Raw genomic sequence first — 23,375 nt, 5'->3', positions numbered from 1 at the left:
GATGCTGGGGACCATGGGGAGAGGGGGAGCCACAGCTTCAGCCCCTGGTCTCCGGGTCCCTTGGTACTCACCTGGCTCCTGATTCCCAGGATCAGGAAGCTGGCTGCTAACGGTTTCGGGGGGGGGGGGCGGTGGGAATGGGGGTTCCCTCTCCCAGGGGTATATGGCAGTTTCCTGGGAGACTCAGGGAACCTTCAACATCTCCATGACCCAACCGACCAGAAACGTGATGGCCCGACTTCAGGCGCTGCACCAGGTGTTCCGTCCAAACGTCAGGTCGGGTCCCCCTCCATCCCCATGGGCCGGAAGGGGTGAGTCCCAGGAACCAGGGGTCCTGCTGGGGAGGGTCCCGGGGACGAAGCCCTCCCCCTGCCCCCCTCCGGCTGCAGGGCCCTGGCGCCCCTTCCCAGGTCTGCCCGGCTGTGCCTGCCGGCCCGCGGGAGCGCGCGGAGCACGAGCGCGCGCCGGACGAGCGCGCGCCTGGGCCCGGGAGCGCGCGCCGGGAGAACCCGAGCAAGATGGAGGCCTCGCGGAGGCCGCCGCCGCCGCCTGGGCCCAGGCAGCCGCAGCTCGGAGCGCCGAGCCCCGGCGCCTAGGCCGTGCCAGCCCCCGGACCTGCTGCCCCGGACCGGGCCCAGGTGGGTCTGTCTCCCCGTGCCGGGCCCCTCCGGCCGCAGCCTCCGCGCGCACCGGCCTGGGCGCAGGGCGGGCACCCCCACCCGGCCCCGGCCGCTCCCGGCGCCCCGGGGCGCCTCTGTCCACCTCGGCCCGAGGCCCCGGCCGCCCCGCTCCCCGCGTGTCTCCCGGGCCCAGGAAGGCCCCTCCCCGGCCCGCACCCGGCCAGGGTGCGCGGGACGCCCGCACCCCGCCCCGGGTCCGGACCCTGCAACCCCAGCCTGGCGTCGCCCTAACCCGGCCACCTTGCCCTCGGTCCGCGCAGCCCGGCCGGGTCCCGCCGTGCCCGCGCCGCCCGCCGCCGCCCCCTCCAGACCCTACCCCTAACACCGGCGTCCCGCCGCCCCGCGGGCTCCCGCGCCGCGCCCCGCGGCCTCCGCCCGGACCCCGGCCCGCGCCCGGGCGCCGGCCCCCTCCAACTCCCCGGGAGCACTTTCTACACCCCCCCCCATATCCTCACCCCTGGCCCCCAACTCCCTCGTGGCCCTTGCCTTGCCCCTCCCCCCAACAGGAGGTCGTGGCCGGTGCCCCTCCCGACGCCGCCCGGACACTCACGACCCCCTGGGGGCGCCCCCCTGCCAGCCCCCCTCCCGCCCCAGCTCCGCCCCAGGCCCCGCCCTCGCCGGTGCCGGGACTCAGGGCGGCCTCTCGCGTGCGTCCCCAGCTCCCGGCGGCCCCAGGTCGGTGTCGGTGGTCCCGGTGGTCGGTGGGTCCCGGGCCGGACCCCCCCCCGCTGCCAGCCGCCCGCCCCGCCCCCGGGCACCATGCTGCCCTCGCAGGAGGCCTCCAAGCTCTACCACGAGCACTACATGCGGAACTCGCGAGCCATCGGCGTGCTGTGGGCCATCTTCACCATCTGCTTCGCCATCATCAACGTGGTGGTCTTCATCCAGCCCTACTGGGTGGGCGACAGCGTGAGCACCCCCAAGCCTGGCTACTTCGGCCTCTTCCACTACTGCGTGGGCACCGGGCTGGCGGGCCGCGAGCTCACCTGCCGGGGCTCCTTCACCGACTTCAGCACCATCCCGTCCGGCGCCTTCAAGGCGGCCGCCTTCTTCGTGCTGCTGTCCATGGTCCTGACCCTCGGCTGCATCACCTGCTTCGCGCTCTTCTTCTTCTGCAACACCGCCACGGTCTACAAGATCTGCGCCTGGATGCAGCTCCTGGCAGGTAGGGAAGGTGCGCGCGCAGCCCCCAGAGAAAGGCGCTGGAGCGGGGGAGACTCCCTGGAGGAGTCGGAGGAAGACGCTGCTCCCCCGCGTCGCCTCACTCCTTGGCCAGCCCCGGGCAGCGCTTGGGGGAAGCTGTCGTTGAGACTCAGTGACAGAGAGACACCTTAGGGTGGGAGCCTGGGACCTGGACACGTGGGCCCGTGCGCATTTGTTGGTGGGTTAGCATTCTGTCAGCGTCCCTGAGGGTCTCCCTTGGCCATCTTTGTGGAGACGTTGTTCTGAATGTAATAGATGTTCTTAGGTGTAATCAATTTCTGTTATACTGAAACACACACACACACACACACACACACACACACACACACACACACAGAGCTCACTGTGAGATGGAGAATCTAGAGGTCTGGCTTGGACCTCCAATATAATCGAGTTGGGTGTTCACATTACTTTCTTGAAGCTTGAGTTCCTCATCTGTAAACCATCAGGGATGACCTCAACAGGACAGAGGAAAGTATCTGTGCTGAGTCTCCTAGAAAGGGTGGAGGAAGCTGTGTATTGGTGTCCATCCAGTGCATGGCTGGCAGTACCAGGCTGTGGGGGGCTAGGAAGGGGAGGTCTCCACCTGACCAAGGACGCCCTGGTCCATGCAGGGAAGGTCTCATGCCGGGCCCAATGGGAGTGAGTCTCTGAGATCCTCTGGAATATTTGTCTCAGACTTAGTCATCTCTTCCTCAGATTCAGAGAAGGACCTTTTGGGAATGAGAAATGCTGAGACAGTTTACCAGGATCCATTAGAGTCCCCTGCCCCCGCCCATTTTTCGATTGAAGAATGATTTTGAAGACTCAGCAACCTGGGTATTTGCCTAATTGCAGGCCTGGGGGAAGTGAGGCCAGGTGGGAGGGAGACTGGTAGAGGCCAAGAAACAGTGGAGCTCTCCGGGGATGAGAAGAGGAGACAATATCTGATGATCATGCATCAGAGTGTTTTTTCTTTTCATGTTAAGCACCTCCAAATACTCAACAAGTGTTTAACCCTCCCAAAGAGAGGGAGGTGTTATATCACTTCCTGGCGATTCCACTACTTGAGCACTGCAGGGAATTTGAACATCACTGATGGGAAAGCCTCCATCTTTTCAAGGAGGAATGTGATTTTTGGAAATGGCTTGACATTGCTCAGGGTCACGTGTTGAGAACATGAGAAGTGATCATATTGGGAATTGCCACTTGGGATGAAAGCCAAGGAGGAGGACAAGGTCACAGGACTGATCTGCCTCAGAGGGCCTTTACAAACACGGGAAGATTTACTGCCCTACTGGAAGAACTCTCCAAAATTCTAGGAGAATTACTTTAAGGAAGGAAATATATCTCCAGATGTGAGCATTCTCCTGTCTTGTTTCAGCCTGGCACTGGTGGCTCATGGCTATAATCCTAGATACTAGGAGGCTGAGATCTGAGGATCGTGGTTCAAAGCCAGCTTTGGCAGGAAAGCCTATGAGACTCTTTTTTTCTTTTTTTGTCTGTTGTGGGAATTGAACTCCGGGCCTGGGCACTGTGCCTCAGCTCTTCAGCTCAAGGCCAGCGCTCTACCACTTGAGCCACAATGCCACTTCTGGCTTTTCCTGCTTGTGTGGTGCTGAGGAATCAAACCCAGGGCCTGTGCATGCAAGGCAAGCACTCTACCAGTAAGCCACCTTCCCAGCCCCTGAGAGCCTCTTATCTCCAATAAACCACTCAGAAAACTGGAAGTCGAGCTGTGGCTCAAGTGGTAGAGCGCTCACCTGAGCTGAAGAGGTGAGGGACAGCTCCGAGTTCAGGCCTAGAGTTTAAGCCCCACAACCAAGCAAAAATAATAATAATGTCTTGTTCCAAATCCATCTCACCCTCCACTCAACTTAGATGTGGGTCTTGTAGAATCTTTGAAGATAGCGCAGAAGGAGATCTGTGGGATATGAGTTACTACTCTCATTTTCAGTTGTACCCAAAGAAATGATATTGTGTGTTTCCAGTCTATTGTTTTTTTTTCTCCTAAAGGCAAGCTGGAAAGAATATATGCTTAGCTAGATACCCTCACCCCCAATTCATCAACTGTAATTTGATGTCTGCAGATGGGATCCTGATCTCTTAGCCTTTAAATTCTCTGTAATCCCTGTGGGTTTATTTAATCTTGGGATTTGATTAACTGTCCGGTAACCTCCATGTAATCAGCAAAATTCAGGGATCTTAGCAATGACTCCTTCACCTTCCAACTTCTCTCCCTATGTCTTAGAAAGAGGGGCCCTGAGTGTACTCAGTCACACTGTGATCAGGTTTAATGCCAGGTTCCGCCACCCCTGACTCCGGAATCCACCCTCCCCGGTGTTCCTGCCTCACCCCCGAGGCTCAGGGGGAAGTTGGCAGAGTTGAGAAGTTTACTGCATTTTGCTCAGAGATATTTGAGCTCTCTGGGAAATGGAATGCCAGAGGCCAGAGTTCTGGGTGGGAAGTTCTTGCCTGACTCTATCTTTGTCTCTCCACTGTGTTCAATAAGACCTTTTGGGTTAGATCTGTTTCCTCCTCTGGGAATGCTAGAACAGTTAGATTACTTGACTCAAAATATCTCTTTCATCCCTGTGGGGACCCTAGATAGTTTCATTCCAAAAGTGAGCCATCAGTCATCTCCAGAGGAACTGCAGAGCAGCTAAGAGCTTTGTTTGTTTCATACAGAAATCCAAGGGGCCTGTCATATGATTCTTGTTCTTGTGAACTTTGATTCTAAGGAACATTGCACCATTAGGAAAATACAGAGATATTTATATGTCTTCCCCACGCCCTCTTGCCAGTACTGGAGCTTGAACTCAGAGCCTGGGCACTGTCCCTGAACTTCTTTTGCTCAAGGCTAGCACCACTTGAGCCACAGTACCACTTCCTGCTTTTTCTGTGTATGTGGTACTGAGGAATCAAACCTAGGGCTTCATGCATGCAAGGCAAGCACTCTACCACTAAGCCACCTTCCCAGCCTATATATGTCTTTATTTCTTACCTGCTCTTGGATCATCCCTATGTTAGGTGTTACAGTATTGAGCTGCCTAAGACATGCTGAGGGCCTGGCATGCATGAAGTGGGATTCTGACAAAGCTTGCTGTCCAGTTGGGTCACTATATTTGTCAGCAGTCTTTGCAGAGATAAGTGACAGAAACTCAACTCACACTAGCTTAAATATATTAAAATAAAGAGCCTAAGGTCTCTTTTCTTTTCTTTTCTTTTCTTTCTCGGTCGTGGGGCTTGAACTCTGGGCCTGGGCGCTGTCCCTCAGCTCTTCAGCTCAAGGCTAGCGCTCTACCACTTGAGCCACAGCGCCACTTCCATAGCATAGGGTTTCTTGGCTCATAATAATTTGCAAGTCAGGAGTGTCTGGCTTCAGTCATGGATGGATTCGGATGCTCCAATAATATTATGAAGAATATGGTTCTTTTCCTTTCCTTTTTTTGGTCTGAGACTGGAACTCAAACAGTATGTGATGCTTTTGGTCATTGGCTGATGCTCTACCACCTGAGCCATGCCTGAAACCTCTTATTTCTTTGTGTGTGTGTGTGTGGGGGGGGTATGTGCCAGTACTGGAGCTAGAACTCAGGGCCTTTCATTCTCACTCAGCTTTTTCACTCAAGGTTGGCATTATACCATTTGAGCCACAACTCTCCTTCAGGCTTTTTACTGGTTGATTAGAGATAAGAGTCTCTCAGATTTGTCTGTGCAGACTGGCTTCCAACCACAATGCTCAGATCTGTCTTCTGAGTAGCTGGGATTAGAGGCGTGAGCCACAGACACTCGCTATCTACTTCTTGGTTCCTCTTTACTGGCTCATTTTAAGTCCACTTCCTTCTTGAAGATGATACATCAGGGCACTGGCAGCCCTGAATTAACATCACTTCAGCTGTGGGGAAAAGTATGATTGTAACCAAAGTTCTCTAGGACTGATTTTTACTGACCCTGCTTTTGCCAAGTGTCCACATCTTAATGAATCATGAGAACTTTATTGCATGCGCCATGTGCTCATCCCTGGAACAGCACGTGAATTCAGCATGGAGAAAGGTCAAATCCTGCAGAGCAGATCATGCACGATGACTGTTAGAGGGGAGCTGTGGGGGAGCTGCCTGCAGGTGGAAACCTCCTCCCCCTGGGCAGGCTGAGCAGCGATGCATGCTGGGTTGTTAGTGTTGTGAACACCCAGAGGCACAGAGGTGGTTGGCTGTGACAGGTGGGAGGCTGGGTGGGCAGGGAGAGCATTCTGAATGGAGAGGAGCATCATGGGTGGAAACGCAGAGGTGAAGCCATGTCTGATTCGAATGTGACATCCATATAGAGCCAGGAGAAGAGATTCAGGGGGAACCCTGTATGTCTTGGGCCACATCAAGGAAGTCGAACTTTAAAGTTATTCTGGTACTACTCCACAAGAAAAATGGCTAACATTCTGAGCTTTAATCGATGTATCCTATAATTCAATCCTCACAATGGTCTTGTGGCCCCAGTAACATTATTCTTAATATAGAGACCAGAAACCTGAGTCTTGAAGAGGAAAACATCCTTTGTACAAGGTCACAGAGGTGTAAGTGGTGGAGCCAGGGTTGTAACTCGGTCCTGTGACTCCAAGCCCATCAGGAGGGGGGACGTTGAGGATGTGGCAGGATGTTGGAGAGCTGCGGGGAGGGCTGCACGGAGCGAGGGCGCCGCATTCGAGGGCTTCTCAGGATGTCTCTGCTTCACTGTCCTCCCATGTTCCCGAGAATGTGCCGTGCACTGGCTTCTTGATGTCCTCGCGCTCGTTGTCTCCTAACTTTCATCTGTTCACCCGACTTGCTCAAGGTCACACATCAAGCTGAAACTCAAAGTCCAACTGGATCTCTGAAGCAGAGCCCCAGAAGTAAATAACACAGATGACAAGTGAGAGCTGAAAGCTCCAAGTACCAGCTGTTACTGGTGGGCTGGGTGAGATTTGCCTTGAACAGGTTCCTGACAGCAGCAGAGAAGTAAGCTGAAGAACAGTTTTGGACTAGAAGGTGCTCTACTGCTGAGCCATACCTCTAGACACTTTTTGTGCTGATTATTATTTTTGTCTTATGCTGGTACTGGGGCTTGAACTCAGGGTCTCGAGATCTCACTTGGCTTTGCTCACAGCTGGTGCTCTATTAACTCGTTTCTGTTTTTTTACTGGTTAACTGGTTAAGAGTCTCTCAGATTTGTCTGCCTGGACTGAATTCAACTGCAATCTTCAGATCTCAGCCTCCTGAGTAGCTAGGATTACTGCACTGGCACCTGGCTTGAAGGTATTTTTGTTTTTGGACTGAAGTTGGAACTCTGGGCTTCCTGCATTCTGGGCAGGCACTCTACCACTTGAGCCACCCTCCCGGCTTGATTAATATTCTAGAGATAGATTTTCATTACCTGATGCACTTGGACTGTGATCCACCTATTTTGGGCTTCCCACTGTAGCTAAAATATGTACCACCATGACCAACTTCTTCTGTTGAGATGGACTCTTGAAGACTTTTCTGCCTGGCCTCAAATCACAATACTCCCAATCTCAGCGTCCCACAAAGCTAGGATGACAGGCAGGTACCACCACACCCAGCTTGCTTGCTTGGTTGCTTTTCTTTCTCCTTTCCCTCCCTCCCTTCTTTCCTTCCTTCTTTCCTTTTCCCCCTCCCTCTCTCCTTTCTTCCCTCCCTTTCTCCTTCCCTCCTTTTCATCTTCCCCCACTTTTTCCTCCCTCTTTCTCCATGTGCTTCCTTCATTTCATTCTTGTGGTGATCCTTTACAGAAGGTCTCCTGTGCTAGCCTCGGGTAATCCTAAGTCTGTGCTCAGTCTGACAAGAGTCAGGAAGGAAACCAGATCTTTACCGTATGACACACAAGATGACTGAATTACCCACAGGGTGTTCTGAGGCGTGAAGTGAACTTCACACACAGCTAAAGACAGCCGGGGAAGTCTTCCACAAAGAGCAACAACATTTGAGCTGACTCTTAGAGGATGAGTAGAAAAGAGAAATGCAAGCCAGGTCAAGGCCATGAAGGTAAAAGGCATAGAAGTGAAGTACCCTGTGTGTGGGGAATGATAAGTAACTAGTCTAGGAAGGGCAGAAGCTGGGACTAGGAGGTTGTGTAGGAGTTGGGCCATGCGACCTTCTAAGACATGGAAAGGAGTTTAGACTTTCTAGGGGGGCAAATAGATGTGGTTTTTAAAAAATGATCAAACACTAATTGTAAAGTGGGGGGGGAGAATTCATTGTGATTGTCTTATTGTAAGTGTTTATTTTTTAAAATATATTCTGGCTTGCCAAATATATGGTTGCAAATAATACCGTTGTATCCAATGAAGTCTTTTAATTTTCTTGATAATGTCCTTGAAGCACAATTTTTAACTTTATGTTTTTTTGTTTGTTTGTTTGTTTTTGGTTTGGTTTTGGGTTTTCTTTTTTTTCTTTTTTCTTTTTTTTTTTTTTGTCGGTCGTGGGGCTTGAACTCTGGGCTTGGGCGTTGTCCCTTATCTCTTCAGCTCAAGGCGAGCGCTCTACCACTTGAGCTATAGCGCCACTTCCGGTTTTCTGGTGGTTTTATTGGAGATAGGAGTCTCACGGTCTCTCTTGCCCGGGCTGGCTTTGAACCGCGATCCTCAGATCTCAGCCTCCTGAGTAGCTAGGATTACAGGCGTGAGCCACCAGCGCCCGGCCAATTTTTAACTTTATGCAAAGTCCAGTTTACCTATTCTTTTCTTTGTTGCCTATACCTTGTGTGGCCTAAGAATCCACTGCCAAATCCAAAAGCACTAAGATTTACTTGTATGTTTTCTTCTAAGGCTTTTGTAATTTGGGGTCCTATATTTAACTAAGTCTTTGGTCCACTTGGAGTCAATTCTTTGGGAAGGAAGGAGTACATGCTAGACATTTGCTCTACCACTAAGGGGCATTTCAGCCCCTTGAGTTAAATTTTGAATGCAGTATGTGCTATTGTTCCGCATGTGACTATCCACTTGTCTAAGCACCACTTGTTTTTTGTTTTTGCTTTTGGCTTCTTGGAGACAGGATCTGGCAATGTAGTCTAGGCTAGCCTTGAACTTTTGATCCTCCTACCTCAACAGTTCAATACTGGGATTTATAGGCATGATGATCACGCCTGACTCCAATCACCATGTATCGAAAACATCATTGTTTGTCCTTGTCAAAAATCAGTTGAGCCGGGCGTTGGTGGCTCACGCTTGTAGTCCTAGCTATTCAGGAGGCTGAGATCTGAGGATCATGATTCAAAGCCATCTGGGACAGGAAAGTCTGTAAGACTCTCATCTCCAATTAACCACCAGAAAACTAGAAGTGGTGCTGTAGCTCAAGTGGTAGAGCACAAGCCTTGAGCTGAAGAGCTCAAGGCCCAAAGTTCAAGCCCCATGACTGACAATTTTTTGGGGAGGCGCCTGAATTCTGGGCCTGGGTGCTGTCCCTCAGCTCTTCAACTCAAGGCTAGCGCTCTACCACTTGAGCTACAGCACCACTGCCGGCCTTTTTCTTTTTACTTATGTGGTACTGAGGAATCGAACCCAGAGCCTCAGGCATGCAAGGCAAGCGCTCTACCTCTGAGCCACCTTCCCAGCCCAATTATTTTTTAATCAGTTGAATTTAGTTACCTGGATCCATTTCTGGACTCCATTCTATTTCGGTGATATGGATTTGTGGCAGGCAGTACCAGACTGTCCTGGTTATTGTTAGACTGCAAGTAGTTCTTAAGTCTGGGAGTGTGAGTCCTCCCACTCTGTTGTCTATCAACCCTAATGCTGTCACAGGCCCTGGGACACCACTCACCACCACTTTTGCCACACTGTTATCAGATATGCATTCCTAAACCAGGGTATTCATAATTTGGTCACGCCTGTGACCCTAGCTACTTAGCAGGTTGAGATCTGAGGATCTTTGTGTGAAGTCAGCTGGAGCAGATAAATCTGAGAGACTCATCTCCAATTAATCAGCAAAAAGACAAAGTGGAGGTATAGCTCAAGTGGTATAGCACCAATCTTGAGCATCAAAATTAAGTGATAGGGCTGGGAATGTGGCTTAGTGGTAGAGTACTTGCCTAGCATGCATGAAGCCCTGGGTTGGAATCCTCAGTACCACATAAAATGCAAAAGCAGGAAGTGGTGCTGTGGCTCAAGAGGTAGAACGCTAGCCTTGAGCAAAAGAAGCTCAGGGACAGTGCCTGGGCCCTGAGTTCAAGCCCCAGGACTTGCAAAAATAAAAATTAAGTGAATGTGTGAGGCCCAGAGTTCAAGCCCCAGTACTATCATATACGCAGAAAAGTGAGTGATTAAATTCTGCCCACATCCAACTGGGATCCAGTATCAAAGAATTTGTGGGTGTACTTTCAAGCTACCGTGAGTGATAACATCCTAGCCACTTGTTTCTGTCTCTTGTTCTTTTATTCAGTAATATATCTTGGAGATTGTTCAGTTTTACCTGTTTCTTAACAGATATATAAGCTTTTATATGAATGCATAACAGCTTAGTTAATATTTATTTATATGTAACTGTAACCCCTCTGTACATCACCTTTACAATAAAATAAAAATTTAAAAAAAGAAAAAATAAATTTTATTTATAATATGTTGCTATAAGGATTTGGTGAATAACATATCTAATTTGGTACATATATAAGTATAGGCTAGAACAAAACCCCATAATGGAATTGCTTGGATGAAATGGTATAATGGACAGATATGTAATCAGTGCCCCCCATGGAGATGATATAAAGTTACTTTCTCTCCAGCAAGTGTGATAGTTCCCCTTTCTCCACATCCCTGCCAATTGTGTTATCAAATATTTTGGTTTTTTTCCCCCAATCTAATGGGTGAAGGCTCAGCTCTCAGTCCTATATTAGTAATTTAACTTTTCTTCTTGTGAATGAGGTTGAGTGGCTTTTATATAGAATTTTCTATAGAGTGTCATTTCAAGAATATTGTCAATGGTAATTTTTCCTCATTGATGTGTAAGGTCTCTTTATCTACTAAGAAATCGAGCCCTTTGTGACAGGAGTTATAAATACTATTCCCAGTTTATCATTTTAAAATTTTTTTGGAGGTGCTAGAATCTGAATTAGGGTCTGTAGCTCACTTGGCTTGCTTGCTTTGCTGGTGCTCTATGACTTGAGCCATGCTTCTAGCTTAGTCTTTTGCTGGCAAACTTTTCTGCCGAGGTTGGCTTCAAACCACAGTCCTCTGGGTTTAAACTTGCTGACTAGCTAGGATGACAGGGATGAGCCACCAGCATCTGGCCTAATGTGTGTGTGTGTGTGTGTGTGTGTGTGTGTGTGTGTGTGTGTGTGTGTTTGTGTGTCTTGTCTGTCTGTCTGTCATGGGGCTTGAATTCTGGACCTGGGCACTGTCCTTCAGCTCTTTAGGTCAAGTCCAGCACTCTACCACTTGAGCCATAGCTCCACTTCTGGTTTTCTGGAGGTTAATTGGAGATAAGAGTCTCATGGACTTTCCTGCATGAGCCCCCAATGCCGGCTTTAAAGTTTCTTTATGAGGAACCCTGCTTGCAGTGAGGATGTAGCTTAATGTTAGAGTGCTTGCCTAGCATGAATAAGGTCCTGGATTTAGTTTTTAGCCCTGCAAAAATAATAAAGGAGCATGTTCATGCAATAACAGCACCAATCCTTTCCTGAAGGCAGAGCCGTTGTAACCTAAACACCTCTACAAGGTCTCATCTCCTAACACTTCCAAATTGGGGATCAAGTTTCCAACTCATGAACTTTGTGGGGCACTGTCAAACCATAGCAAATAAGTAACAATGTCAGGGACTGCTAAAGGCTGCTTGTGAATATATGTGTGTGCTCTGCCATTAAGAATTCTCTGAATAAATGTTAACCATTGTTATATGAACTGAAGCAAATGTTTTTGGCTCCAAATTCTGATGGTCTGGGTGAACAGAAAGGAAAGGCTGAGAAGTGGGAAAAGTTGGGGATAACCTAGAAAACTAACTAGGTTTGGCTTATGGAAGGCCTTGAAAGTTGGATTTTGAAGCCAGACATGGTGGTGCACACCTTGTTACTTTGGAGTAAGGGTAGAACAATCTTGAGTTTAAGGTTAGCCCAGGCAAAGTCAATGAGACCCTGTTTCAAAAACAAAATAAAGGCTAGGCACAGGTGGCTTGCACCTGAAATCCTAGGTACTCCGGCAGCTGAGATATGAGGGTCATGGTTCAAAGCCAACCTGGGGCAAGAAAGTCCCTGAAACTCTTATCTCCAATTAGCCACCAATTAAAGGTGAAAATGAAGCTGTGGCTCAAGAGGTAGAACAACTAGCCTTGAGGCCAGGAGAGGTGAACTGGCTTTGCCTCTGTGGAGGCAGACACGGTGAGATGTTTCCCAAAGGTGGTACCCAGGCAGGAAGGCATCAGGCAGCCGCCGGTGAGCTCCCTTTCCATTTTCTTCATAACTTCAGGGAAGAGTGTCAGCTTGGTGCTCACGGGTCTCAGCTCTGCACACTTACTCATGCATCTTTCAAATAGCCCGTAGGCTCCCGCACTTGGCAGGTGAAGAATCTTCACTGGAATCTAAGAACATTGTTTTAATTTTATTGTAATTACATTTGGGGTGTCTTACTATTGAAGGCATATGATCCTTGTTTTTGCTTTTCTTTTTTTTCTTTTTTTCTTTTTTTTTTTTTTTTGCTTTTCTTTGACAGTGATTTGAATCTGCTTTTGCTTTTTTTTCCCTTCAAAGTGGGTTTTTCCAAAATGGGGTTTGAATTCAGAGCCCCACCCTTGCTAGGCAGGCACTCTAATAGTTGAGATCCTAAATATTAAATAAATATCTATGTGGCTTGGATATAGATGCAGCACTTACCATCTGTGTGATACTGGGCAAGGCACAGGATAAATCCCTGAGGCCCGTGTCCTCACCTGGAATGACACTGTTCAGTCTCACAGATTTTCAATAGGAGTAAGTGAGATGAGCAATGTCAGTTGCTGGCTGCTAATACAAAATACTCACTGCTATTTTTGCTGTGTAGTCCATGCTGGCCTTAAACTTGCTTTTTTTTTTTTTTAATTGTAAAGTTGATGTACAGAGGGGTCACAGTTAATTAGATTGGGCAATGAGTACATTTCCTTTTGAACAGAGTCATCGAGTCCCTCATTCTCTCCCAGTTTTTCCCCTCCTATCTTTCCTTCCCACCCAGGCCTCACTCTTTTTTTTTTTTTTTTTGTCAGTTGTGGGGCTTGAACTCTGGGCGTGGGCACTGTCCCTCAGCTTTTCAGCTCAAGGCGAGTGCCCTACCACTTGAGCCACAGCACCACTTCCGGTTTTCTGGTGGTTCATTGGAGATAAGAATCTCACAGACTTTCCTGCCCAGGCTGGCTTTCAACTGTGATCTTCAGATGTCAGTCTCCTGAGTAGCTAGGATGACAGGTGTGAGCCACCGCTGCCTGGCCTCCCTCTTGATCCTCCTGTTTCAACCTCTTTAGTGCTGGGACATGTGTGACTATGCTGGTTCAATGCTATTAACACACACACACACACACACACACGTACACATACAAACTTTCTCACAGTTTTATTACGGTCAGTGCAGCACTGGGGGTGGAACCCAGTCCACAGCTGGCAAGTGCTCTGCCACTAAGCCATGCCCTCAGTCCCCTGCTAAAACAATTCATCTGAATTTTGTTGCACAGCATCTCCACTGCTGGGTACAGGGTCGGTCAGTACAGTGGGAAGGTGTCAGGCGGAGAAGCCCTTACACCCGTGGTTCTCAGCCAGGATGGTGACACCTGCCAGTGACTGGCCATGTTTTTTGTTTTTTGTTTTTGTTTTTGTTGGTCATGGGGCTTAAACTCTGGGCCTGGGCGCTGTCCCTCAGCTCTTCAGCTCAAGGCAAGCGCTCTACCACTTGAGCCACAGCGCCACTTCCAGTTTTCTGGTGGTTAACTGAATATGAGTCTCATGAACTTTCCTGTCTGGGCTGGCTTTGAATCATGATCCTCAGATCTCAGCCTCCTGAGGCTAAGGGACAGGTGTGAGCCACTGGTGCCCAGAGGCCCATGTTTTTTTTGTTGAGGGGAGGTCTTCCAGGGTGCTAACCATCCCAGAATATTCAGGTTGCCCCTCTCCCAGCCCCTCCCACTTTGGCTGAGAAGCTTTGTTGTATGCTACGCTTTGCAGCACCCGTGTGTGCCTAGTGTCATCTGTTTCCTCGTCCAATTTAGAATTTCCAGAACACCTTGGAGCAGGACTGCAAAGCCCTCAGCCTCAGGCTCCTCATGCAGCACATGGGAAAGCTGAAGCTTGCTTTGTCCGGAGCATTGCATCTCTGATCATCTCTTCTCTTCCCCCTGACCCTAGGAAAGGCAACTCTGGTTGGCTTTTCTGCATTTGTTTGATTTCGGAGTGGCCTGTAGGGCCCCAGTGCCACCATCTGAGCCCTGCAAAAGAGGCAGAGTAGTGTCTCCATGGTCTCTGTCCCCACTGGTCTCATCTCCTTGTCTGCTCCCTTGGGACACACGGTGACATGTGTATTTGATTGTGTTTGTGTGTTCACTCTACTTTATTCCTCCCGAGGACAGACACTACACTTGCCTGTGTACGTGGCACACTGCCCCATGCAGGGCACATAAAAGGACCTCAGAAGTTCACTTGTGAAATGTACCAATGAAAAGGCAGAGAGGAGAGAGAAGAGAGCAGGGGTGGGGGGGGGAGGGATAGACATGGAGATTGAAGAAAAAAGCCATGGAGAAGAGGCCTGCAAAAATGAATGCTAATTGTTGAGAGATTCCAACAGAAAAGGGAAATGGGAAACTGGAGGGTCTAAGCTGAGCATGGTGTAGCCGACTGAGGGAGAGGAAGGACTGAGGGAGAGGAAGGCGAGGAGAGGACAGGGAGAGGGAGGGGAGGGCCAGAGGGAGGGGGAAGGGGCAGTGAGGAAGAGACAAGCCGCAGAGCCTAGGGAACCGGGCTCATTGAGATCTCAGTGCTGGGATTGCAGAGAAAACCGCCTGCAGTCGCAGAGCCTTGAGGTTGGGAGCGCAGGGATACAGGAGTGGTTTCCATGGAGACAGGGATGCTCCAGGCATGAGTGAAGACAAATTACAGCAGGGCCAGCCACTCTGACACCCAGGAGAGAAAGAGGGAGAGGAGGGGGAGGGACAGTGTGTGTGTCCCCTACCCAGCCACTACCCTGCCACTCCCTGGAGATTGGAAGCTCTTCAGAAAGGTCCTGGGGGTGCTAGAGGAGGGGGCAGAGCCTGCTTGATCCCCTCCCTTCCCCCACCATTGACCCTTATACCCTCTCTGCTTGGGTACTGGAGGGTCTGCAGGGGTTGGTGGGGACACAGATGGTCCAGATTTTTCTGCAGGCTCCTCCTCTTTTCTTATTGACAGCGCACAGTGCACAGGACTTACTCCTGGACTTCTCCAGGGCAAAGAGGAATTTAAATACCCATAGGTGCCTGCAGTTTCCAATTTGCACCTGCAGCCTGCTTGTCCGCTGAGCGTTGTACTTGCCTCTCTATTTGGATGTCCAGCAAGCATCCTCAGACTTTGGAGTGTAGCTCACCTGGCTGGCCTTCGCTCGGAGCTTTGCACTTGCCGTTCCCTTTCCCAGGAGCTCTATGTCTCAGTCCTCAGGGGTGGTGAGCCCCACGAAAGTAGAGAATTATCTTGGCAGAGGCGCGCACTGGAGGGGGGAAGAAGCCACACCAGAACATGGGCCAGGTCATGGCGCCATGGGGGTCCAGCATCAGGAGCAGGAGCTGGCACTGGACCACGGGGGAGGACTAGCTCTGGGCCACAGGGGAGGACTGGCGCTGGACCACGGGGGAGGACTGATGCTGGACCACGGGGGAGGACTGATGCTGGACCACGGGGGAGGACTGATGCTGGGCCACGGGGGAGGACTGATGCTGGGCCACGGGGGAGGACTGATGCTGGGCCACGGGGGAGGACTGGCACTGGGCCACGGGGGAGGACTGGTGCTGGACCACAGGGAGGACTGGCGCTGGACCACAGGGAGGACTGGCGCTGGGCCACGGGGGAGGACTGATGCTGGGCCACGGGGGAGGACTGATGCTTGGCCACGGGGGAGGGCTGATGCTGGGCCACGGGGGAGGACTGATGCTGGACCACGGGGGAGGACTGATGCTGGGCCACGGGGGAGGACTGGCGCTGGACCACGGGGGAGGACTGATGCTGGGCCACGGGGAGGACTGGCACTGGACCACAGGGAGGACTGGCACTGGGCCACGGGGGAGGACTGGCACTAGACCATGGGGGAGGACTGGCGCTGGACCACAGGGAGGACTAGCTCTGGGCCACAGGGGAGGACTGGCGCTGGACCACGGGGAGGACTGGCGCTGGACCACGGGGGAGGACTGGCACTGGACCACAGGGAGGACTGGCACTGGACCACAGGGAGGACTGGCACTGGGCCACGGGGGAGGACTGGCACTAGACCATGGGGGAGGACTGGCGCTGGACCACAGGGAGGACTGATGCTGGACCACAGGGAGGACTGGCACTAGACCATGGGGGAGGACTGATGCTGGACCACGGGGGAGGACTGGTGCTGGACCACAGGGAGGACTGGCACTAGACCATGGGGGAGGACTGGCGCTGGACCACGGGGGAGGACTGGCGCTGGACCACGGGGAGGACTGGTGCTGGACCACAGGGAGGACTGGCACTGGGCCACAGGGGAGGACTGGCGCTGGACCACAGGGAGGACTGGTGCTGGGCCACGGGGAGGACTGGTGCTGGACCACAGGGAGGACTGGCACTGGGCCACGGGGGAGGACTGGTGTGGGGGCCACACGGCTGGAGGTGGGAGGGGCTGGGACCTGGGGAGGAGGCAGGCCGCTCCAGGGTGCCCAGGCCCCTGGAGTAACGATCCCTTCTCTTCCTTCCTGACTGCGGTGGTGGCCCCGCTACTCTGCCCAGCTCTGTGCCTTGTTCTGGGCTGCATGATCTTCCCTGACGGCTGGGACGCCGAGACGATCCGGGACATGTGCGGGGCCAAAACAGGGAAGTACTCCCTGGGGGACTGTTCGGTGCGCTGGGCGTACATCCTGGCCATCATCGGCATCCTCAACGCGCTCATCCTCTCCTTCCTTGCCTTCGTGCTGGGCAACCGGCAAACGGACCTGCTGCAGGAGGAGCTCAAGCCGGAGAACAAAGGCAAGTGGGGGGCGGGGCTGGGGGGACCCCGGTGGGGGCAGCTTCAGGCCCCAAGTGATGCAAACACCCGAAAGCTTACAGCAGTGGGGAACTATCTCCCCGATATCTGCATGCTAGTAAGGGAGAGACATGACAGCCCCTGAGCAGTGTCCAGGAGTCTGGGGGGCTGGGGCATCACAACCCGGGGGCCATGCTGGGGTCCCACCATTCCTCTCCACGGTTGTGCACATGCGTGCATGAGTCTGTGAAACAACACTGAGAGCAAAACATGGAGCTCCTCTGGGCCGCCGTCTCTCCCAGCCCCTCTTGCCTGTGGGGGACGGGGCGGTGGAGTGCCAGGCCTCGCATGGGGCTCCGCCGCGCAAGCTGGGCTCCACTTCAATACACTTTGCACCTTTCTTCCTTTCTTTTTCTTTCTTTCTTCTTCTTTTTTTTTTTTGGTCGGCCGTGGGGCTTGAACTCTGGACCTGGGCGCTGTCCCTGGGCTCTTCAGTTCAAGGCCAGCGCTCTACCACTTGATCCACAGCGCCACTTCCGGTTTTCTAGTGGTTTATTGAAGATAAGAGTCTCATGGACTTTCCTGCTCAGGTTGGCTTTGAACCTCGATCCTCAGATCTCAGCCTCCTGAGTAGCTAGGATGACAGACGTGAGCCACCAGCGCCCGGCTTTCCTTTCTTTTTTGTACTGAAGTTTAACCTTTGGTCCCTCTGCCACTCAAGCGACACTCACCATCATCTCTGCTAAGCTAAAGGCCAGGTGAACCTGAGCGATGCAATCGCAAACTCGATTTTAAGAACAAAGAAATGAATAGAAATGCAGAGGGTAAGAGAATGGGTCTTGCTAAGCAGCTCGGGCTGGCCCTGGATCAAAGCTTTCTCCTGCTTTTAGCCTCCCAAGTGCTGGGATTATAGGTGAGTACCCCTATGTCCAGTTGAGTTATAGTTCTGGCATGATACCATTCACAGGTGTTTAGTATGGTATGCCCGTCCTCAGTGTTTCCGTTTCAACTTTGGATATGTTTAGTATTAGTAAAATACAATAAACAATTTGAGGCCAGATGTGGTGGCACCCCTGTGTAATCCCAGCAGTCAGGAGGCTGAAGCAGGAGGATCTTGGATTTGAAGCTAGTCTGAACCACATAATGAGACCTTGTCTCAATACAAAAACAAAACCCAATTGCTGCATGACTTCAGAGTGTTGGGCTAGCGGCTGCTACCAGAACTTTCCTTGCACGTGTGCACATACTCGCATGTAAGATGAAGGGATGAGTTTATCTCTTCTCCTTCCAAGTCTTTACTACTCCTGACATTGCTGCTGCTGACATCTTTCTTCTGCCTTCTCTCTCTCACACACACACACTCTGTCACACACACTCACACATGCAGTGTGTGCCATTCCCTCCAAGTTTTCTTGGAATTACAGGCTAAAAACAGTACCAGTTGAGCCAGGTAGCTGGCGGAAGGGGTGATTCCAAGCGAGGCCTGCTCACCCCAAGGCCCAGCCTTCCCTGAGCCAGGAGACACTCCAGTCCAGGCCCTGGCTGTCGGAGTGTGTCCTCTTTCCTGAGAATGGGAATAGTGACTTTCAAAATCATACCTTCCAGCCTGGCGCCGGTGGCTCATGCCTGTAATCGTAGCTACTCAGGAGGTTGGGCTCTGATGATTGTGGTTCAAAGCCAGCCCGGGCAGAAAAGTCCGTGAGACTCTGAGACTCTTATCTCCAATAAACCACTAGAAAACCGGAAGTGGTGCTGTGGCTCAAGCGGTAGAGTGCTCGCCTTGAGCTGAAGAGCACAGGGACAGCGCCCAAGCCCAGAGTTCAAGGCCCATGACTGACAAAAAAACAAAAACAAAAACAAGAGTCTCATGGACTTTCCTGCCCCGACTAGCTTCAAACCATGATCCTCAGATCTCAGCCTTGTGAGTAGCTAAGATTACAGGTGTGAGCCACTCGTGCCCAGATAGCAGGTTGAGTTTAAACATTACTTAACCTTGTGTTTAATTCTCTGCACTTCATCAAGTGTGGGTGATGAGAATAACGCCACATTTTGGGGCTGTCATGTGAGCACAATGCCAGCCACGGGTTGGCTTGTGGAGAATGTTCTGTATCATAGACACTGCTTTAGAAATGAGCATGAAATCCTAGGGTCAGCGAAGCCCAGTAACTTGCCCAAGCTTACCTAAGGATTTGGACACAGCCCCAAATGTCCTCACTAGTTGCCTCAGCCCAGCGAGGCTAAAAAATTTGAGTCCCCTTTTTAGGATCTTTCTTAGATGCTGGTCTGCTAACTTGTCTATAGAGATTCCTTCTGGGAAGGGACCCTCAAACTTGCTGGTTTTCTATGGTCCTGGTGGGAGGTCGGGGTCTGCCCTCTGGTGGTAGCTCCCAGAAGTGCAAGACTATGACATATGGACCCGCTGGGTGGTGGCTCATGTCTGTAATCCTAGCTACTATGGAGGTGGGTTCAATTCTGCAAGAGCAAAAAGTCATGAAGACTCCATCTTGGCCAATAAAGATCTGGGCATGGTGGTGCACACCTGTGATCCCCCTGTGTGAAAAGCATAAATAGTAGGAATATGACCTAGGCAAAAAGTGAGACTATTTGAAAAATGACAAAAGCAAAATGGGTTCAAGTGGTAGAACAGCAGTGTAGCTAGATTAAGGCCCTAATTTCACACCCCAGTGCCACAAGGAAGGAAGGACGGAAGGAAGGAAGGAAGGAAGGAAGGAAGGAAGGAAGGAGGGAAGGAAGGAAGAAAGGAGGAAGGAAGGTAAAAAAGAAAGGAAGAAAGAGAGAGAGAGAGAAAGAAAGAAAGAAAAAGAGAAAGAGAGAGAAAGGGGCTGGGAAGGTGGCTCAGTGTTTGCCTTGCATGCATGAGGCCCTGGGTTCAATTCCTCAGCACCACATAAGCAGAAAAAAGCCGGAAGTGGGATTATGGCTCAAGTGGTAGAGCGATAGCCTTGAGCTGAAGAGCTGAGGGACCAGAGTTCAGGCCCCACGACCGGACCCCCCCCCCCCCGCAAAAAAAAAGAAAGAGAGAGAGACAGACAGACAGACAGAGACAGACAGAAACAGAGACAGGGAGGGAGAGGGAGGAAGGGAGGGAGGGAGGGAGGGAGGGAGGGAGGGAGGGAGGGGAAAGGAAGGAAGGTCCCCCTCATGACCCTATGTTAAAACTTCAGCATCTGGGCTCTCCATCCCTCACTGAGAGTTCAAGATAAATAAGCCTTGCAGCTCACTTCTGAGCCAGAGTTAAAAATAAAGAAGAAATCGATGCCACCCATTTTCAGCTCTCCTGTCAGTCTAGCTGCATGACCTCTGGTGACCTGTGGAATCACCCATTTTCACCCGGCTTCACTTCCAGCCCTCTTCTCCTCTGGTGATGGACTGAGGGGCGCCAGTGCCCTGGTTGTCTCTGACTCTCCAGCTCTCTCTCTCTCTCTCTCTTAGATTTTGTGGGCACTACAGTAAGCTCTGTGCTGCGACCAGGAGCAGACGTCGCTGGCTGGGGAGTCCTGCCCTGCCCTGTCACTCACTCCCAGGGACCCTGAAGCCAGGATCGCAGCCCAGGAATTGGCCTGACCACAGTGTGTCCTGTCTGCTGCCCTCTCGTCCCCACACTCAGGTTTGAGGGAGGACCCTGATCTCTGACTGACCGCTTGTGGAAGGCTGGCCAGGACCTGCAGGCTTTCAAGAGAACACAGGGCCATCTGCAGCCTGGGGGGGAGGGGAAAGGCCCCAGACCCCGGGAGGCCTGAGCTAATCCTGCCTCAGTTTGACCTAAGGGGGCCCAGGTCCCCTCCATTCCTTGGGTCCCTCCTATCCTGTCTAGACCGGTTGGAGGCCCCTTTGCAGATTCCTAGGGGCAGGCGGCCCACAGGATGGGGGGGGGCTGTGGCCTGCTGTGTCCCTGAGCCCCTCCGCCCCCCCCAACCCCATCTCCCACAGAAACTTCCTCAAGACACGGCCCTGGGTGGGCCAGACTCTTTCCTACTGGTTTTGGTTGTTGTTTCTTTGGTTTTGCTGACGATGGGGTTCACCCATCTGCCACAGAGCCCCCGGCCTCTTCTGCCCCGTTCCAGCCTTTTCTTGACCTTTCCAAAGGAATCTGAGCTGGGCTGAGGCTGAGGGGAGAGTCTGGGCTCTTCCCCCGGACTGCGGACTGGGCCCCCGTCGGCCAGAGTCTGAGAGAAGAGGCCGCCGGGCAGCCGAGAGCGGAGCGGCGGGTTCGGGACCAGCCCGGCTTCCTCTGCCGACGGGCGGACGATCGCCAGTGACTGCGCCCTCGGCCTTGGCCTGTTTTGTACAGCACAGACTTCCCGGTCCTGCGGCCGGGGTTGGGGGCTGGAGAAGGGGCCATGGGGGGCTGCCTCCGCCCCTCCCTGCTCCCCGCCCCCGGGCCTCTGCCGCGGCAGAGCCGGTCTTGCCTCTTTGATACTTTTCTGCATAACTTGAACTTGCAGGTCGCCTCTGAACAGGGTACCCTGTCCCGGCCCCGCGCCTCGTCCCCCCCCCCCCCGCCCCCCGTCCGCCTCTCACTTGCCGTGTGCCCAGGGCTGCAGCCCAATGAGCAGTGCTTGGAGCTGAGGCACGTGTGTATGTGTGTGCGTGCGTGTGCGTGTGCACAGGTGTGTGTGTGCGCGTGCGTGTGTGCTGGGGAGGGGAGGTGAAAACCCCGGCCTCTTCCCCCCCTGCGGAGTCAGGCCCTGGAGGGGCAGGAGCGGGTTTCCTCATTTCCCCGCCCCGGCCCCGCCCCGGCCCGCCAGGCCCCGCCCCGCCCCGCCAGGCCCCGCCCCGCCAGGCCCCGCCCTGCCAGGCCCCGCCCCGCCCCGCCCCTCCCGGCAAGGCCCCGCCCCGCAGGCCCCGCCCCGCCCCGCAGGCCCTGCCCCGCCCCGCAGGCCCCGCCCCGCCCCGCCTCGCCCCGGAGGAGGCCACCGCGGAGGCCCGGTGCCCGCGGTGCTCGGGGCGGGCCGCGCCTGTGCCCCTCGCCCGCCTCCGCCCGCGGGACAGCGGCGGCCACTCCTTGCCCTCCCACCGGGCCGGACGGAAACGGGACTGCGCCCGGGGAGTGCCCGCCGCCTCTCCCTCACCTCCCGCCCGGCCTCCGCGGACGGGCAGGGAGCCGCGCGCTGCAGGGGGAGGGCAGGGGGAGGGCTGGAGGGGGGCAGGAGGGGGGGCAGCAGAGAGCTGCGGGGAGACGAGGAAGCCGTGGGGACCGAGGGGCTGTAGGAGGCAGATGGCGGAGGGGGGAGCGGCGCAAGGAAGGGGGGCCGAGGAGGGGGAGCGAGGAGGGGGAGCGAGGAGGGGGAGAGAGGAGGGGGAGCGAGGAGGGGGAGAGAGGAGGGGAAGAGAGGAGGGGGAGAGAGGAGGGGGAGAGAGGAGGGGAAGAGAGGAGGGGGCTGAGGAGGGGGAGAGAGGAGGGGGGCCGAGGAGGGGGAGAGAGGAGGGGGAGAGAGGAGGGGGAGAGAGGAGGGGAAGAGAGGAGGGGGAGCGAGGAGGGGGAGAGAGGAGGGGGAGAGAGGAGGGGGCTGAGGAGGGGGAGAGAGGAGGGGGAGCGAGGAGGGGGAGCGAGGAGGGGGAGCGAGGAGGGGGAGCGAGGAGGGGGAGAGAGGAGGGGGCTGAGGAGGGGGAGAGAGGAGGGGGAGCGAGGAGGGGGAGCGAGGAGGGGGAGAGAGGAGGGGGAGAGAGGAGGGGGAGAGAGGAGGGGGAGCGAGGAGGGGGAGAGAGGAGGGGGAGAGAGGAGGGGGAGAGAGGAGGGGGAGAGAGGAGGGGGAGCGAGGAGGGGGAGAGAGGAGGGGGCTGAGGAGGGGGAGAGAGGAGGGGGAGCGAGGAGGGGGAGAGAGGAGGGGGAGAGAGGAGGGGGAGAGAGGAGGGGGAGCGAGGAGGGGGAGAGAGGAGGGGGAGAGAGGAGGGGGAGCCAGGAGGGGGAGCGAGGAGGGGGAGCGAGGGGGAGAGAGGAGGGGGAGAGAGGAGGGGGAGCGAGGAGGGGGAGAGAGGAGGGGGAGAGAGGAGGGGGAGAGAGGGGGAGCGAGGAGGGGGAGCGAGGAGGGGGAGAGAGGAGGGGGAGAGAGGAGGGGGAGAGAGGAGGGGGAGCGAGGAGGGGGAGAGAGGAGGGGGAGCGAGGAGGGGGAGCGAGGGGGAGCGAGGAGGGGGAGCGAGGAGGGGGAGAGAGGAGGGGGAGCGAGGAGGGGGAGAGAGGAGGGGGAGAGAGGAGGGGGAGCGAGGAGGGGGAGAGAGGAGGGGGAGAGAGGAGGGGGAGCGAGGAGGGGGAGAGAGGAGGGGGCTGAGGAGGGGGAGAGAGGAGGGGGAGCGAGGAGGGGGAGAGAGGAGGGGGAGAGAGGAGGGGG

General features: G+C 53.9%; 1 protein-coding gene across 1 annotated transcript; it reads left to right on the top strand.

The window, feature by feature from the left end:
* Window positions 1–514: 514 nt before the first annotated feature.
* Window positions 515–22,104, top strand: LOC138824564 (LHFPL tetraspan subfamily member 4 protein). Its single transcript, XM_070018416.1, has 4 exons — window positions 515–638; window positions 1,340–1,845; window positions 16,791–17,027; window positions 20,479–22,104. The coding sequence occupies exons 2-4, from the start codon at window positions 1,440–1,442 to the stop codon at window positions 20,577–20,579; spliced, it is 744 nt and encodes a 247-aa protein (XP_069874517.1). The 5' UTR covers window positions 515–638; window positions 1,340–1,439; the 3' UTR covers window positions 20,580–22,104.
* Window positions 22,105–23,375: the final 1,271 nt, after the last annotated feature.

Source organism: Dipodomys merriami, unplaced genomic scaffold (genome assembly GCF_024711535.1).
Source record: "Dipodomys merriami isolate MVZ:Mamm:240054 unplaced genomic scaffold, mDipMer1.0.p SCAF_13, whole genome shotgun sequence".
Taxonomy (NCBI): Eukaryota; Metazoa; Chordata; class Mammalia; order Rodentia; family Heteromyidae; genus Dipodomys; species Dipodomys merriami.
Note: the sequence above shows the minus strand (reverse complement) of the source record. Positions and strands in the feature narration are given on the sequence as shown.

Bases quoted from the DNA above. Each gene is read 5' to 3' on its own strand.
- LOC138824564 (XM_070018416.1), top strand. From the start codon at position 1,440: ATGCTGCCCTCGCAGGAGGCCTCCAAGCTCTACCACGAGCACTACATG. The intron at 1,846-16,790 runs GTAGGGAAGGTG...TACTCTGCCCAG, and splicing joins CTGGATGCAGCTCCTGGCAG to CTCTGTGCCTTGTTCTGGGC. The intron at 17,028-20,478 runs GCAAGTGGGGGG...TCTCTCTCTTAG, and splicing joins GCTCAAGCCGGAGAACAAAG to ATTTTGTGGGCACTACAGTA.